The sequence below is a fragment of the Scylla paramamosain genome, unplaced genomic scaffold (genome assembly GCF_035594125.1).
Source record: "Scylla paramamosain isolate STU-SP2022 unplaced genomic scaffold, ASM3559412v1 Contig1, whole genome shotgun sequence".
Classification (NCBI taxonomy): domain Eukaryota; kingdom Metazoa; phylum Arthropoda; class Malacostraca; order Decapoda; family Portunidae; genus Scylla; species Scylla paramamosain.
Genome location: NW_026973666.1, coordinates 3,562,501 through 3,580,192, shown reverse-complemented (window position 1 = coordinate 3,580,192; position 17,692 = coordinate 3,562,501). Strand labels below are relative to the sequence as shown.

Genomic DNA, 17,692 nt, shown 5'->3' with positions numbered 1-17,692 from the left:
GAACAAAGGAATGCAGATTTGATAATACAAAATACTTTAACCTCTCATCAACTTTCCTAACCTTAAGTCATGGTGTTAGCAGATTACGTACCATGATTGTAATAGCGAATATCATCATATGTGTGTGCCATTGTTGGAATAGTGTAACATCATCACTATAGTTAAGGCATGCTCAGAATTACGTCTCACACTCCACGATGTTTTCTTGCAGTACGTACGTAGCAAGGTGGCATTTACGTCTCCAAAACTCAAAACAAACACTATGATCAATTATATGTACAGTCACAGCCAAAAGTTTGTTCACGTCATACATTTTTCCATTAATTTAACCATTTTGTCTCTTTCCTTCCTTCCTTTATTCCTTTCCTTTCTCCTCCATTTCATTTAGTTTGTATGCCATATTCTTCCACTAATTTAACCGTTTCATCTCCTTCCTTCCTTTCTTTTCATTTCTCAACCATTTCTCATCTTCTTCCTCTAATACTCCTCCAATGTGCCGCCTGTCACCTTAAAAACCCTCAGAAGTGGAAGGTTGCAAGATCAGAAGGTGTCAGACTGAAGGAGGACGCTACACAGTGGGAATGAGAGCAGCAGGTTACAGGACTCCCAACATCAACTATCCATTAATTCTTTCTTTATTTTCTTGGTTGTGACTGTACAATGATTCTTCTTTCTTTACTTTTCTACCACTCAAGGCACAATACAGTGTTTGTTTTGAGGTGGAGATGCAGTGCCACCCCACCACAGTGTTGCATGCAGTGGTGGTGTGTGGGGGTCGCCAGTGGGGGCTGTGGTAGCTAAGCCGCACTGCTATCACGTCAACACTGCCAACACAGCGCAACACACACTCCCCGTGGCACTGATTCAAAATAACTAGTGGAATGAATGGAAAGGAAAACTTAACCTGGTCTTAAAGTCACAGATTTAACCCTTGAACTTCTCTTTGGCACATTTCTCCTTCACCACTATCTAATGACGTAACCTTTTTTTATTCTATACTAACCTCCAAACATTGTACTGGCTATAAGTTGCAAAATCTATTCTTTTTTATGCTGTTCTTTCTTGCAGATGCTTACAAAGACTCAATACTTTGCTCTAAATGCAGTGAATTGTTGTATCTCGCAATGAAAGGTTAAATAAATTACCAAAATGCTGATAAAACTGAACTGCCTAGTCTGAAGACACTCTCTCTACATTGTGATATTCAAACAAACAGTACTGGAATGTATAAGATTTAACCTGGCATTAACACAATAGAGATTCAAACAAACAGTACTGGAATGCTCATAAAATTTAACTGCTCAGTGCCAGTGCAGTGTGGCAGTGCTGTGTTGCCACATGGTGGTGGTGGTGGTAGTGGTGGTGGTGGTAGTGAGAGGAGGGTGGGCAGCCTGGACTTTAAGACAAAGGCAAGGATGTTAACACAGTGGTGAGTCTTGGGGTGTTTAGAGGAAGCGTGAGTGACTTTATGCCTTTACTGTGAGGACCGGTGAGTGAGAGATGAGGCAGTGTGCGGCGTGAGGGGTGGAGGATGAGGGGGAGCCTGTGGTGGCACACGGGCAGCACTGCACCACCGGTCAGTGAGTCAGTGAGTCTGTGAGTCGGCGAGTCAGCTGCAAGTCAGTCGTTCGAGTGACTATTGCTACGAGCCGTGAGTGTGAGGCGGCACAGCGTCTGTCTGTCCGTGCGTCTGCCTGCCTGGGGCGGCGGCCACAACACTGACACGGCGGCCGTGGTGGGGCGCGGTGCCAAGGGGCCCCGCCCCGCCACGGCCGTGGCCAGAGCGGGTCAAGGTGAACGCTGGCTGTGCCCTGCTCATGTTTACCTGGTCAAAGCTTCTGTCTGTTTAATATTGAAGGCAATCTCCTGTTGCAACAATTGTTGCTTCAGCTGTTCAGCCTCTAGTTGTCGCCTGGACAATTCTTTCAATATTTCATTCTGTAGCAAAAGAAAACAAAAGAAATAAAAGTATCTAAAAGCAATACATCAAGCAAACACCAAGACAGAGAGACAGAGTGAGAGGCGGAGGCACGGGGAGAGTCTGGGGGTGGCACGGAGGTGGTGGGAAGCGTGGGCAGCGAGGGGGGGCGGGGGGACACGGCGCCCCTCACTTACCCCACCAGGCCTCCCGGGAACACACTCTCCAGCTCCGCCTTCACGCTATCCAACTCCTGCTGGAGCCGCTCCTTTGGCGAGACACGGGTTACTGCCACGCCAGGCGGCCCACACACAGGCACACACCACTCAGCACATACCACATACACACACACACACTCAGGCATTTACTACATACACACACACACACACACACACACACACACACACACACACACACACACACACACACACACACACACACACACACCAAGCTCAACAATTCAATCACACACAAATAAAACATAGAAACACCCCAAACTATCCTAAATAATATATAAAATTACAGTTGTTCACACCACCATCACTATTTAGCATTATCATCATTACTAGCACACTATCCAATGACTAATATGCATAAATATCATTAACTATCATTATCCTTACTCTACTCATTTATCAACAATCATTATTCATTACTATATTACTCTGGCATCATGTATATTCTAATATATATTTCTTCATCCTCTTTTTGTCTTCGTAAACCAGGATGCATAAAGTAAATAAATACGTAAATAAACAAGGCTTCTACGTACCTTTTCCTGCGCAGAGTCTTCAAGGATCTTACGCGTTCTTTCCAGTTCAGCAGTGAGGGCGTTCTTTTCCTCAAGGGCGTGCATTCTCTCCTTCAAGTGTACCTGTAGTCGGTCATTTGATTCTGCAATGTGAGAGTCGGGTTAGGTTAAGCATGTTTGGGTGTTCTGGAGGTCTCACACACACACACACACACACACACACACACACACACACACACACACACACACACATCCTCTCCTTCAAGTGTATCTGTAGTTGGTCATTTAATTAAGAAAGTTTGGATGTTTTGTGAGTCACAGATGAAGCCACACACATACACACAGACACTAAGAGGACACAGTAAGAAAATGTACAGAAGAGTGAAGAGTTATGTGAAGAATATAGTTTTCCTGACAGACCAATCGGCCGATGGAATGCACTGACTGACCAAGCTATGTGTGTGTAAGGAGTATTCACAGCTTGAAAGATATACAAGGCAAATTAACTATAAAACCAGCTTGACTCAATCCTTTAAAATTACAACTAGGTAACACACACACACACACACACACACACACACACACACACACACACACACACACACACACACACTGCAGCACCCAACCCACAGTGCTAGAGTTAACATCATGTCCCTCATCCATCACGAACACACACATACATACATACATACATACCCTCCCTTACTCCACCCCACCCGTCACACACCCCAGCCTGCCCCTGCCCCCGCCCCTCCCTCAGCCCCTTGACGCACGCTGCAGCAGCTTATCGACAGTGCTGGAGAGTCGAGTGTTGTGGTCCTCATTCATTTTGAGTCGCTGGTTGAGTCTGAGCAGCTCGGCACCCTTCTCATCCAACTGGTTCTCGAGACGCTGGATGCGATCCTCTGCGCTCCCATGCTTCTCCTGTACCTAGAAGCAGCATGGAGGGAGGGAGGGTGAGTGGACGAGGGAGGGAGGGAGGGAGGGAGGGATGGAGGGATGGAGGGAAAGACAGGGGAGACAAACAGACATATGGGCCAGGGAGGGAGGGGCAGAGTGGAGACAAATAGAGTGAATGGGTGGAGAGTTGGAAGGAAAGAACAGAGACAAACAGACACAGGGAGGGAAAGTGGAGACAGACAGACAGGGAGGGAGGGTCAAAGAGGGAGGGAGAGCCAGGGAGAAAGAATGGGATGGAGAAATAGAATGACACACAAACAGCAATCAGAGAGAGAGAGTGGAGGGAACAATGACGGGAGAGGGGGAGGGAAGGGAAGGGAGAGGAAGGGAAAGGGAGGGAGGCATGGACAGTAAGTTGTGGGAGGGAGAAAGTACATTTTGAAACAACTACAACAACAACAACAGCAACAGCAACAACAGCCTCAGTGACAGGGCTTAGGTAGCACAGTACAGTTGGGGCCACAGTGGTACAGACAAAGGGAACATTAGGTGACCACTGAAGGGCACACAACACTGAGAGATCACATGAAGTAAGACAAGGCCCACTGGAATAAGACTGATAAGCAAGACTGGTAATAAACTGGCTAGGCCCACTGGAATAAGACTGATAAGCAAGACTGGTAATAAACTGGCTAGGCCCATTGGAATAAGACTGATAAGCAAGACTGGTAATAAACTGGCTAGGCCCATTGGAATAAGACTGATAAGCAAGACTGGTAATAAACTGGCTAGGCCCACTGGAATAAGACTGATAAGCAAGACTGGTAATGAACTGGCTAGGCCCACTGGAATAAGACTGATAAGCAAGACTGGTAATAAACTGGCTAGGCCCATTGGAATAAGACTGATAAGCAAGACTGGTAATAAACTGGCTATCTTAAGCTTAAATAACAATGCTGGTTTGTTGATATGCAAGAAACTATTAAGATAACTTAGCAAGAGTAATGATAACTGAAATAAGCTTATACTGTAATGTTAGTTTGTGGATAAGCAAAAGAAATGTTAAGCTTATTTAGCAAATGATTTAACTTAACTAAGCTTATATATGCTAATGCTGGTAATAAATGTTTAAGCTTTTATATTACAAAGCTGGATAAGATAAACATTTTAAGCTTATATTCCAAAGCTTGTTAGGAATGAAAAGGGAACAGGAATAGAAAAAGGAATAAGGATAAAAAGTAAAAATGAAAGCAAATTAACTCAAAACCACACACACACACACACACACACACACACACACACACACACACACACACACACACACCAAACATAAGAAAATATAACTGTAAAATGGAAAACAAACAATAAAAATAATGAACAAACACACACACACACACACACACACACTTTCCATCCATCCATCCTCCATCCACTCCACAACTATAACACAAAAAAAAAAAAAAAAACACACATCCACACACTTTCTTTCCCATCCATCCATCCATCCATCCACCCACCTGATGCAGCGCCTCCATTCGCTGCTTCAATTCTTGCTCCACATCTGGCAGCTTAGCATACTGTGCCAGCTTCTGTTCACTCAACTCCACTTTCTCCTGCAGTGCTCGAATCTTGTCCTCTTGTAGCTGTGAAGGGGGAAGGGAGGTGAGACTGTCTTGTAATTAAATAAAGAATAAAATTAATGCAGTGTGTGTATGTGTGTGTGTGTGTGTGTTTCTATCTTGTACCATCTATCGATATTTATCACTTCTTTCTTCAGTTGTTCACTTCTTGCCTCTATCACCTCTCTTTATTGGTATTCATCTATCTCAAGTCTTTACAAATATTCCCCCCCCCCCCTCTCTCTCTCTCTCTCTCTAACCTTGTACTGTGCCTCCTTGTTCTTCAGTTCCTCCTCTAGCTTCTCATTGAGGTCGTGCAGAGAGGTGGACTCGCGCTGGGCATTCAAGTACCTCTTCTCCAGCGTGGCGATCCTCTCCTCCTGGTCCTCCTTCTGTGCTACGTTCTCCTGTACACAAAGGGGATCAGATTGTGTTAAAGAGGGTTAGGTTAAGTTTAGTAGAGTTTGGTTATGTTTTAGGGGTTTAGTTTAGGTGAAAAGGGATTAGGTTAAGTTGAAGAGGGTGTTTCATGGGTTAGGTTAGGTCAAATGGGGTTAGGTTAAGTTATATGGGATTAAATTAAGTAAAAACATGTTAGATTAGTTAAGGATATCAATGCCTGTTGCTGTTTGGGCTTCCTTTGTATTCCTCCCCTTCATCCTCTTCCTTCCTCCTGCTCCTCCTCTTTCAACACCTATCCTGCTCCTACTCCTCCCAATTATCTTCTTCCTCCTCCTCCTCCTCCTCCCACACCTATGCTCTTCCTCCTCTTCCTTCTTTTCCAACCACACACACATCCATCCCACAACCTCCTCCTCCTCCTCCTCCTCCTCCTCTTCCTCCTGCTGCTGCCTCGTACCTTCAAGTCTCGCTGTAGCCTTGAGTTGATCTCCTGCGCCTTCACCAGCTCCTTCTGTGTCATCTGCAGGTTCTCCTCAAGCTCCTGCAGCCGGTTTTGGAGCTCTCTCACCCGCTCCCTTGCTGCGTTCAGTTCCGCCGTCTGCAAAGGGAGGGTTCTGTGTGAGATTCCTAGGTTCGTTTTCGCTTCATCTTTCCTCTGGTGTTTGTTCTTGAAGTGATGGGGTGTGTAGGTGTCTGTCTGTGTGTTTGTGTGTGTTTGTGTGTGTGTGTCATGGATGTTTTTTTTTTTTCTCTTGCTCTCTTTTTTGTTTAGTGTGTCTTGGGTGGTTCGAGGACAAACCGAGTGTTACGTAGGTGTTTTCTTGCCTCATCTTTCAGGTCTTTCATTTTTTTTTAACTTCCCTTTTCTTTGGTGCTTTGTTTTGAGTGGTGTTGGAGGGGCTGTGTGTGTGTGTGTGTGTGTGTGTGTGTGTGTGTGTGTGGCAGCAACAAATAAGGTGAAAAATTAATGATGTATTGAAGAGAGAGAGAGAGAGAGAGAGAGAGGAGAGAGAGAGAGAGAGAGAGAGAGAGAGAGAGAGAGAGAGAGAGAGAGAGAGAGAGAGAGATAATGCAAGAGAATATAAAACAAAATATTTTTTCTCAAGTGCGTGTGTGCGTCAGTTTGGCAGAGAGAGAGAGAGAGAGAGAGAGAGAGAGAGAGAGAGAGAGAGAGAGAGAGAGAGAGAGAGAGAGAGAGAGAGAGAGAGAGAGAGAGAGAGAGAGAGAGAATACATAGCGATAAAAAATTAACATAATGCAATATGAAATAGAAGAATTATTTTCACACCCACAAACACACACCCACACACACACACGCGCACACACACACACACACACACACACACACACACACACACACACACACAACCTTGACTCAGTCCCATAAAAGTACAAAAAATAGATGGGTACAAATATACACGTGAATACAAACAAACGAACACATTTTACACATAAGCCAGAGTACATCAAAAGCACACACAGTCTCAAAAAGTAATAAAGAATAAATGAAATAAATACCGCAGCAAATACGTAATTATGAAGACCTTACGTAAGTTTAATGCAGCTCGCGGCGTTTATGATTCTCCCAGTGTGAAGTGATGAGATAGACAATTTTACGTCACCATTTTACGTACTGTTCCTTTAAAAACCTGTCACTTATTGTTTCTCTTGTTAATCTGTGACTGGAACCATAAAAACACCCTTTAAAACCCATGTCACTTATTGTTTCTCCTGCTAATAATGTAGAAATCATGTTAATCTGTCACTAGAACCAAAAAAACACCCTTAAAAACCCATGTCACTCATTGTTTCTCCTGTTAATAATGTAGAAATCTTGTTAATCTGTCACTAGAACCATAAAAACACCCTTTAAAACCCGTGTCACTTCAACTAGAGCCTTTGAAAAGTAATGGAGGTGTGGCGAGTGTGTTTCAGAATATAGCTCTTAGTCTGGCCAAATGGTTGCATCACACTGTCACTCTGGAGGGAACTGACATCACGAGCTGCTGCATCGCCCTGTGGTGGAAGAGGCGAGTGCAATGCAAGGAAGCACAACCCAACACTTGGCTTCATACACAATGCAGTGAGTGGAGACAGTGAGAGGTCACCAACATTAGTAACATTTAAAGTTATAAATGCTGTCTGATAAAGTGAAGGGAGGAAGTGTCACAGTGAATAAGTAGAAGCACGTTACTTCTAAACTGTGCTAACATAAAAATGTATTGCAATGATTTAAAGAATGTTACGCAAAATTATAATTCACATGTTACTCGTAGAATGTGCTAGTGTAAAAATGCAACGTGGTTTATAAGGAAAATGTTACATCAAATTAAGATAGCCATGTTACTGCTGATATGTGCTAATATACAAATATAACACAAAGACTTAGGACACAATGGTGCACCAATAAACACAGGAACATCATCCCTGCTAACAGTATAAAAACACCACTACAAATATGAGTTAAAAAAAAGTCACATACATTATAAACACACATTGCCCATACAACCTAAAATAAAAACTGTACTATAAAGGCAAGTACATTATGGCAACACTATCCGTACAACCTGCTACAATAAAAAAACTGTACTGTAAACTGGAGAAGAGCTGTACATTATGGCCACAACCTGTACGACCTGCTACAATAAGAACTAAGCGTCACGTGCGCACCGCAGGTTTTATTCCCTGGACAAGCTTCTTCATTCCCTGGTGAGTGTCTGAAGAGCAGTTTCTTTAATTTGGGGACATAAAATTCCCTGGACAAGCTTCTTCATTCCCTGGTGAGTGTCTGAGAGCAGTTTCTTTAATTCAGACACATAAAATAACAAATTTGTGGCACCTAGTTGACAGTGCCGTTAAGTTCAACACGTCTAACTTCGCCGCTCTGGTCTAATGAGTCGATGGCTAAGTTTAGTGCAGACTACAGGCAACGACTTCAGTGGGTGAAGGTGTGCATGCTGTGCTGCTTACTGTGTGTTCTTTGTGTCCATCTCTCTTTATAACGGCACCAAAACTAACACAAGTGAAAAGTAACCCTGCACAGAGGACAACAGCGGCTCACACCACATCATCCTGTGATGCCAAGACGCCCAGGACTGTCCAAAAATACTGGCAAATTCGTAGTTTCTGCCAGCATTGTGTCAAGTGTTTGCTGCCTGTGACTTTATCGGATTGAAATTCACTCTGGGAGGGCAAGAAGCTGGCGGCAGAAGAAGCTTGTGTCTTGTGTCAAAAGCAGCATCGTGTAAGGCAGCCTATAAACTTTAGAGGCAAGTTATATGCACACTATCCCTTCAGCCTGTACTACGAGGCCCTGTTCACACGAGGTGGTAGCGTGGTATGCATGGTAGCAAAGATGCAGTGGCAAAGTCATTGGTAGTCTATGGGATTGTTCACACGTAACCACATTAGCACCACCATGCCCCTTGCAAACACTGGCTTGGCAGGCAGTTCAAGATACTCGTACACTGAAGGCTGCGGCATCATTCAAACAGCAGCTGCCACAGTTGGAAGGCACCGCACTCCCTCATTGGCTGCGATGCTACCAATGAGGAGAGAGAATGTGCGTTACCATGGCATGATTTCACCGACATTCCAAGATAACTGAAACACTTGCTGTCATGTTCTCTTACACTCAGGCACAAGGCTGTATACATGCCATGAGTAAGTCTTGTAAAATTGCATGAACCCAATGTTGTCTCTCTCATAGCTTTGACCATTTCAAACAGCTGCCTCCTCCGCATCCATCCTGGCACTGCTTGGACCTGCCTGTGCACTGTCTGGCACACACAAACATAATGGAGACTGCCCCAGTAGGAAACGTCTTGTGTGAACAGGGCTTAAACTAGAGAGGCAATTCATCTGCACACTATCCCTTCAATCTGTACTATAAACTGGAGAGATAAGCTGTAGCCACATCATCTGTACAATCTAATATAACAAACACTGTGAGCTGGAAAGGATCAATTTCTAAAGACTTCTGTTCGTTCATTAATTCCTTGTTGTCTTCAGTCATCCATACTTGGGGATCATTTCTGTCACTCAAGCTGGGCAGAAAACCATAGTGCTTCACAGATACAGAGGGCAGAGTGGCTGTTCCTTGTAGACTGAAGGTGGAGGGGTGGACGAGTGGAAGAGTGGAGGAGTGGAAATTTGCTGGTGACGTCCTCAGCTTGAAGTCGTCAGGAGCTGTCTAGTGCTCCTTTCTTCTGCACCCTCTTAGTTTCTTTCCTTCCTCCTCCTTCTCCTCTTCCTCCTCACATTCTCTCTCCTCCCCCTGCTCTTCCTCTTCCTCTTCATTCCATCCTCTCTCTTCTCATATCAACTTTCCTTCTTTCTCTTCCTCCTCCTATATTTCCTCACTCTCTCCTCCTCCTCCTCTTCCCCTTTCCCTCCTCCTCCTCCTCCTAGACAACATTAGTAGCAGTGAGTGAGTAAAGAATGTGCAGTGGCAACAGTAGCAGCAGCAGCAGCAGCAGTAGCAGTGGTGGAATTAGCAGAAGCGGAAGCAACAGCAGCAGCAGCAGAAGCAACAGTGGAAGCAGTGAGTGAAGGAAAGCCACAGAAATAAATAAGTGGATAAATAAATGAATGAATAAATAAAGGTGGATGATGATACGAGATAAAACTAAATAAAATGAAGATAGAATGAAAATAAAGAATAAAAACTTAATTGTGGTTACGGAAATGAAAAAAAATGATAAATATGGTGGAAATGTAAACTTTATAATAGTAGTAGTAGTAGTAGTAGTAGTAGTAGTAGTAGTAGTAGTAGTAGTAGTAGTAGTAGTAGTAGTAGTAGTAGTAGTAGTAGTAGTAGCTTAGATCATGAAAATATAGCAATAGTTGTATTAGTTTAGCAAATAGAAACAGTAGTAGTAGTAGTAGTAGTAGTAGTAGTAGTAGTAGTAGTAGTAGTAGTAGTAGTAGTAGTAGTAGTAGTAGTAGTAGTAATAAAAGCATAGCTGACGGCTGCTTGTTAGGTCATTAGTAGTCACAACAACTCTTTTCCAACGCAACACAACCCTCGACAAAATTTTCCATTCCTTTCGAGTCAACCCGTCGAAAAACAAAAACAAAACAAAAAGGACACCGCTGGGAGGGAACCATTTTGGGCCTTTTTTGATAAACGAATATGCATTTTTTATTTCTCTATTTTCCTGCTTTTTGATTGGCTGGGCGGATTGTGGGCGGGCCAGGTGGGTGCCAGGGCAGGTGAGGTCAGGGTGGGTCGCGAGAGGTCAGCCAGCCGTCAGCCGAGCTCAGCAGAGGGCCAAGATCATTACCTGTTTTTCTAAAGATGCTTGAAGCTCCATCATCTTACTGACAGAAGTGGTGGTGGTGGTGGTGGTTGCAGTGGTGATGGCGGTGGTCCCATTCTCCTTTCGTTCCTCTTCTCCTTCTCCTTCTCCTCCTCCTCCTCCTCCTCCTTCTCCTGTTTCTGTTTCTCCTTCTCCTTTCTGGTTTAAATACTTCTGTTCAGTTTTGTTTTCTTCTCTCTCTCTCCCTCTCTCTCTCTCTCTCTCTCTTACTAATGATACAGCAAACCTCTAATAATCAGATAATTGTATGAATATCTTATAAATTAAATGGATATTCTATTTACTCTTACAATTTATACCCTAGTGTGGCTGGAATTGGGATGGGTGAAGGCATAGTAGTAGTAGTAGTAGTAATGGCCACTTTATAACAGTAAATAAGGCAAAATCTTAATAAAAACCTGTAAAATTTGGTATTCTTAAACTTAAACTAATTTCAGATACCTATCCATCCAATGTTTAATAGTTTACTGCACCAATAACACTACAGACTCTGCATGTTAGTGAGTCACACGTCAATCTTTACATTAGTCGCCCCTTCCATCTGTAAAATATTGAAGTTAGTGATGCATAATGATAATAAAAAAAGAAGGAAAATTAAAACAGTTACATTGCATTCATTCATTCATACATACATACATACATAAATACGTTCACTGGGGGAAGGGAAGTAATTATATAGACTGATGGACACTTGAAAAATGTATACAAAAAAAAAAAATGGAAATTATATACAAAGGAGTTACAAAGCACAAGGATGCAAAGAAGGAAAAGAAGAAAGAGGGAATATTGATGGAAGAAAATAAAGAAAGAAATGAGAGAGAGAGAGAGAGAGAGAGAGAGAGAGAGAGAGAGAGAGAGAGAGAGAGAGAGAGAGAGAGAGAGAGAGAGAGAGAGAGAGAGAGAGAGAGAGAGAGAGTGATAATAAAAAAGATATGATAGGAGACAAAGAGAAGGAAGGAAGGAAGGAAGGAAGGAAGGAAGGAAGGAAGGAAGGAAGGAAGGAAGGAAGGAAGGAAGGAAGGAAGGAAGGAAGGAAGGAATACAATAGGCAATAATAACAAGAAAACACAGAAGAAAGAAAAGAAAATGGAAAAGAAAGGAGGAAAGGAGAAGTCACAACTAACGAAAAGGAAACAAGAAAACAAAAATATGAAAAAAAAAACAAGAAAAATAAAATGAAGAAAAGAAAAAGCAAAAAAAAAGAATGAAAATGAAGAAAACAAAGAAAAGAAAATATGAAAACTATAAAAAAAACAAGAAAAAGGAAACAAACACGAATGAGAAAACAAAAACACACAAAAAAAAATAAATAAATAAATAAATAAATAAATAAACAAAGAAAACACACACACACACACACACACACACACACACACACACCCCTTCACCCCCCTCCCTGCCCCCCACTCACCACATGTGCCTGGTCGCTGTTGGTGGCAGAGGAGGGGGCGCCCTTCACCCCCGGGGTTGGCCCATCCAGGGATTGGGGGGCAGCCTCCCCGTTGACCCGTGCCCCCTCCGCCCCATCCCCTGGCATTTTCCCCATCTTGTACTGGCTCAGCTAGGGAAATGGGGAAAAAGGGTGATTATATAGGAGAAATGAGGAAAAAGGGTGATTTAGGGTGATTTTATAGGAAAGAAAGGTGATTAAGGGTGCTTATATGGGAAAAAAGGGGAAAATAGGGTGATTGTATGTGGAAAACTGGATATAGGGTGATTGTAAGGGGGAATAAAGGGATTGTAATGGTGATTTTATGGGGAAAATAAATGGAAAAAGGGTGATTGTATGGGAAAACAGGGAAAAAGGGGTGACTGTATGGAAAAAAGGGGGAAATAAGGCAATTGTATGGGGAAAATAAAGGGAAAAAGGGTGATTGTATGGAAAAACAAGGAAAAAAAGGAATAATAAGGGAAAATAAAGGGATTGTATAGTGAATGTATGAGAAACAGGATCATTAAGAATTATTGTAAGGGAAATTATTATTATTATTATTATTATTATTATTATTATTATTATTATCATTATTATTATTATTATCATTATTATCATTATTATTATTATTATTATCATTATTATTATTATTCCTCCTCCTCCTCCTTAAGAAGAACAAGGGAAGAAGAGTTAGTGAAAATTATTCATGAAGGATCTAAATACCTCCTCCTCCTCCTCCTCCTCTTCACTCACTTCCTCCTCCTCCTCCTCCTCCTCCTCCTCCTCCTCCTCCTCCTCCTCCTCCTCCTCCTCCTCCTCCTCCTCCTCCTCCTCCTCCTCCTCCTCCTCCTCCTCCTCCTCCTCCTCCTCCTCCTCCTCCTCCTCCTCCTCCTCCTCACTCACCTCCTCCCTGGTGTGTGTGAGGTCCTCCTCCAGGGAAGCCACTCTCTCCAGGGCCACTCGTAATCTCTCCCTCACCTGTAGAGATAGAGATAGAGATAGCTCACTCTCTCTCTCTCTCTCTCTCTCTCTCTCTCTCTCTCTCTCTCTCTCTCTCTCTCTCTCTCTCTCTCTAGGAAACGCCACACAATATGTTTAAAAGTGCACAGAAATGTGTGTGTGTGTGTGTGTGTGTGTGTGTGTGTGTGTGTGTGTGTGTGTGTGTGTGTGTGTGTGTGTGTGTGTGTGTGTGTGTGTGTGGAAATTGGATTTGAATGCAATGGTGTGTGGTGACAGAGGTGAGAGAGAGAGAGAGAGAGAGAGAGAGAGAGAGAGAGAGAGAGAGAGAGAGAGAGAGAGAGAGAGAGAGAGAGAGAGAGAGTAACTGAAACATGACATTCTAACACCATAGATTTTCACACACAAATTCTCTCTCTCTCTCTCTCTCTCTCTCTCTCTCTCTCTCTCTCTCTCTCTCTCTCTCTCTCTCTCTCTCTCTCTCTCTCTCTCTCTCTCTCTCTCTCACTCACACACCCTCCAATCCTGCCAGTCACTCTCTCAGACACTCACAGCCTCTCAATCACTCATTCACTCTCCCAGCCTCTCTCACACACTCTTCAAGCTTGTCAACCACCTTCACACACGTTACCTGCCCTCACTCTCCCAGCATGCCCCCAGACCCTCCCACACTCTCCCACACTCTCCTAACCTCCCACAATATGTCTCAAGCTCTCCCACACACTCCCAAGCTCTCCTTCACTCTCCCACACACTCCCAGCATCCCCTAGTATGTCCTACACTCTCCTCACACACTTCCAGCCTCTCCCAACATGTGCATAAGTTTCCCAGCCTCTCATAAACTCTCCCACACACTCCCAGCAAGTCCTACGCACTCCCAGCATCCTCCTAAGCTCTCCCACATACTCCCAGCATCCCCTAAACTCTACCAAACACTCCCAGCTTCCCCTAACCTCTCCCACACATTCCCAGCATCCCCTAACCTCTCCCACACACCCCCAGCTTCCCCTAGCAAGTCCCAGCCACCCCCAACATTCCCCAACAGTCCCACCTTCTCGTCCAGGGCCTTGTGGTGCTCAAAGAGGGACTTGAGCGCCTTCAACACCTCCACCTCTGAGCTCACGCCACTCTGGGACGCCGCCTGCCGCTTCACCACCGTCATCCTCAGAGAACGTTCGTGCCGTGACACCAAACACTCCAAGTGCTCCAGCAGTAACTGTAGAAGGGAGAGGAGAGGGTTAGTGTGTGAATGTGTGTGTGTGTGTGTGTGTCTCTGTGTGTTACGTATGCATGGTTCCGACTGTGTTTCTGTTTCGTGTTGATATTATTGTGTTACTTCTAGTTGTGGTTTGTGAAAGTGTCTGTTTGTTTGTCTGTTTGTCTGTGTGTCTGTGGTGGTGGTGGTGGTGGTAACTACAGGGGAGGGGCGAGCTGTGATGGTGGTGGTGGTGGTGGTGGTGACGGGAGGGAGGGAGGGAGGGAAGAAAGAAGGAAGGAAAAAGGAAGGAAGGAAGGAAGGAAGGAAGGAAGGAAGGAAGGAAGGAAGGAAGGAAGGAAGGAAGGAAGGAAAGAAAGAAAGAAAGAAAGAAAGAAAGAAAGAAAGAAAGAAAGAAAGAAAGAAAGAAAAAAAAAAGAAAGAAAAAAAGAAAGAAAGAAAGAAAAAAAGAAAGGAATAAAGGAAGGAAGAAAAGAAAAAGAAAGAAAGAAAGAAAGAAAGAAAAAGAAAGAAAGAAAAAAAGAAAGAAAAAAAAAGAAAGAAAGAAAAAAAGAAAGGAATAAAGGAAGGAAGAAAAGAAAGAAAGAAAGAAAAAGAAGAGAAATAAAAGCTAATTTAAGAGAGAGAGAGAGAGAGAGAGAGAGAGAGAGAGAGAGAGAGAGAGAGAGAGAGAGAGAGAGAGAGAGAGAGAGAGAGAGAGAGAGAGAGAGAGAGAGAGAGAGAGTTAACAATAATGCTCTATCTACTTTATCTCTTCCTTTCTTCCTTGACGCCAGAAAACACAAGGAGAAAGAAAAAGAAAAGAAAGCAGGGAGGAGGAGGAGGAGGAGGAGGAGGAGGAGGAGGAGGAGGAGGAGGAGGAGGAAGGTCTGATGAGGTAAGTCAAGTAAAATCCAAGAAGAAGAAGAAGAAGAAGAAGAAGAAGAAGAAGAAGAAGAAGAAGAAGAAGAAGAAGAAGAAGAAGAAGAAGAAGAAGAAGAAAACACGACACGAAAAAAATAACAAAACAACAGAGAGAGAGAGAGAGAGAGAGAGAGAGAGAGAGAGAGAGAGAGACTTACCCTGGTGTTATTTCTCTCCGCCTTCAGTTCCGTTATCTCTTCATCTCTCTCCAAAAGATTCTCCCGAGCCCCGTTTAATTCTTTAGTTAGCGTTGCAAACTCCTGTGAACAAAGAAAACGGGTCTTAATTAGTAAACAAAGAACATGTATGGACACGACACGAGAGAAACACAAGGGAATACAAGAGAAGAACAAGTACCAGCTGATTTGTTGGTCTTTGGTAGATAGACAGGTAGGCAGATAGATAGATAGATAGATAGATATATTGATAGACAGAAGGAAGGGAAGAAAAATTAAAGAAATGGAAGGGAAATGAGAGAGAGAGAGAGAGAGAGAGAGAGAGAGAGAGAGAGAGAGAGAGAGAGAGAGAGAGAGAGAGAGACGTATACAATGAAATATCGTACTACAACAACAATAATAATAATAATAATAATAATAATAATAATAATAATAATAATAATAATAATAATAATAGATATATTTATACGTATTAATACATAGTTGTTTATTCTACTATAGGGAAAAAAATAACTCTCTCTCTCTCTCTCTCTCTCTCTCTCTCTCTCTCTCTCTCTCTCTCTCTCTCTCTCTCTCTCTCTCTCTCTCTCTCTCTCAGGTAACACATCATTACCTATTTAAATTCAATCTCATTTGTGGCCCAACAGGTAAATTCTCTCTCTCTCTCTCTCTCTCTCTCTCTCTCTCTCTCTCTCTCTCTCTCTCTCTCTCTCTCTCTCTCTCTCTCTCTCTCTCTCTCTCTCTCACCTTAATTAATAACGGGAAGGTTTCTGGACTCTTGTACTTTTCAAATAAATCCAAGTTAATGTTGTTGTTGTTGTTGTTATTGTTGTTGTTGTTGTTGATGAAATAGTTGTTAAGAATTGTACATGATAATCGTAAGTTATAGGTGTTGTTAAGGTCCTCAGTTGTAGATGTGCATTTGTTGTTGTTGTTGTAGTTGTTGTTGTAGTTGTTGTAGTTATAGAAATTGTTGTTGTTGTTGTTAAGAGTGGTGGTGGTGGTGGTGTTGTTAGTAGTAGTAGTAGTAGTAGTAGTAGTTGTAATAGTTGTTGTTGTTGTTGTTGCTGTTGTTGTTGTTGTTGTTGTTGTATTATCATTATTAATTTCCGCCATTTTCTTTTTTCTTTTTTTTTATCTTTTCTCACTTTCCTGTATAAACAAAAAAATACTCGCTTTTATTCTCTCTCTCTCTCTCTCTCTCTCTCTCTCTCTCTCTCTCTCTCTCTCTCTCTCTCTCTCTCTCTCTCTCTCTCTCTCTAGGGCATAGTATCCATATATTAGAAGTAGTAGTAGTAGTAGTAGTAGTAGTAGTAGTAGTAGTAGTAGTAGTAGTAGTAGTAGTAGTAGTAGTAGTAGTAGTAGTAGTAGTAGTTATTGTTGTTGATATTATTCATACAACTCTCTCTCTCTCTCTCTCTCTCTCTCTCTCTCTCTCTCTCTCTCTCTCTCTCAATTATACAAGCAACTCGAAAGAGAGAAAGAGAGAGAGAGAGAGAGAGAGAGAGAGAGAGAGAGAGAGAGAGAGAGAGAGAGAGAGAGAGAGAGAGAGAGAGAGAGAGAGTTAAAGGGAAGGAATCAAAAAGAAGAGGCTTAGAGAAAAAGGAAACAAAAGGAAAAGAAAAATAGAGATTAAAGAGAGAGAGAGAGAGAGAGAGAGAGAGAGAGAGAGAGAGAGAGAGAGAGAGAGAGAGAGAGAGAGAGAGAGAGAGAGAGAGAGAGAGAGGAAACAACAAAAGTATCGAGACACACACACACACACACACACACACACACACACACACACACACCATATACGCATACATGTACACTTTTTCTCTTCTGTGTGTGTGTGTGTGTGTGTGTGTGTGTGTGTGTGTGTGTGTGTGTGTGTGTGTGTGTGTGTGTGTGTGTGTGTGTGTGTGTGTGTGTGTGTGTGTGTGTGTGTGTAAGCTCTCAATAATCATTAAAATTCTAATTAACTGTGTGTTTGAGAGAGAGAGAGAGAGAGAGAGAGAGAGAGAGAGAGAGAGAGAGAGAGAGAGAGAGAGAGAGAGAGAGAGAGAGAGAGAGAGAGCAGAGGTCAATGTGGAGTCTGGCCTGACCTTGAATCTTTCA

The 17,692-nt window shown here is 42.9% G+C and overlaps 1 protein-coding gene across 18 annotated transcripts in view; it reads right to left on the bottom strand.

The window, feature by feature from the left end:
* Nucleotides 1-17,692, bottom strand: part of LOC135095678 (liprin-alpha-2-like) — a 63,464-nt gene that overhangs the window by 35,953 nt on the left and 9,819 nt on the right. For 6 of the 18 annotated variants that reach the window (XM_063996677.1, XM_063996678.1, XM_063996683.1 and 3 more), the window contains exons 1-12: nucleotides 16,343-16,735; nucleotides 15,578-15,679; nucleotides 14,352-14,516; nucleotides 13,247-13,321; nucleotides 12,323-12,472; nucleotides 10,876-11,049; nucleotides 6,048-6,188; nucleotides 5,449-5,595; nucleotides 5,087-5,212; nucleotides 3,443-3,599; nucleotides 2,691-2,812; nucleotides 1,826-1,938 (exon numbers count right to left, since the gene is read on the bottom strand). In XM_063996677.1, coding sequence (XP_063852747.1) covers nucleotides 1,826-1,938; nucleotides 2,691-2,812; nucleotides 3,443-3,599; nucleotides 5,087-5,212; nucleotides 5,449-5,595; nucleotides 6,048-6,188; nucleotides 10,876-11,049; nucleotides 12,323-12,472; nucleotides 13,247-13,321; nucleotides 14,352-14,516; nucleotides 15,578-15,679; nucleotides 16,343-16,711 — 1,841 coding nt within the window. In that variant the 5' untranslated portion in view covers nucleotides 16,712-16,735. Of the gene's footprint in view, nucleotides 1-1,825; nucleotides 1,939-2,115; nucleotides 2,187-2,690; nucleotides 2,813-3,442; nucleotides 3,600-5,086; nucleotides 5,213-5,448; nucleotides 5,596-6,047; nucleotides 6,189-10,875; nucleotides 11,050-12,322; nucleotides 12,473-13,246; nucleotides 13,322-14,351; nucleotides 14,517-15,577; nucleotides 15,680-16,342; nucleotides 16,739-17,692 lie in introns of those variants that run through there. The other 12 variants (XR_010264469.1, XM_063996672.1, XM_063996679.1 and 9 more) reach the window with 8 other exon arrangements.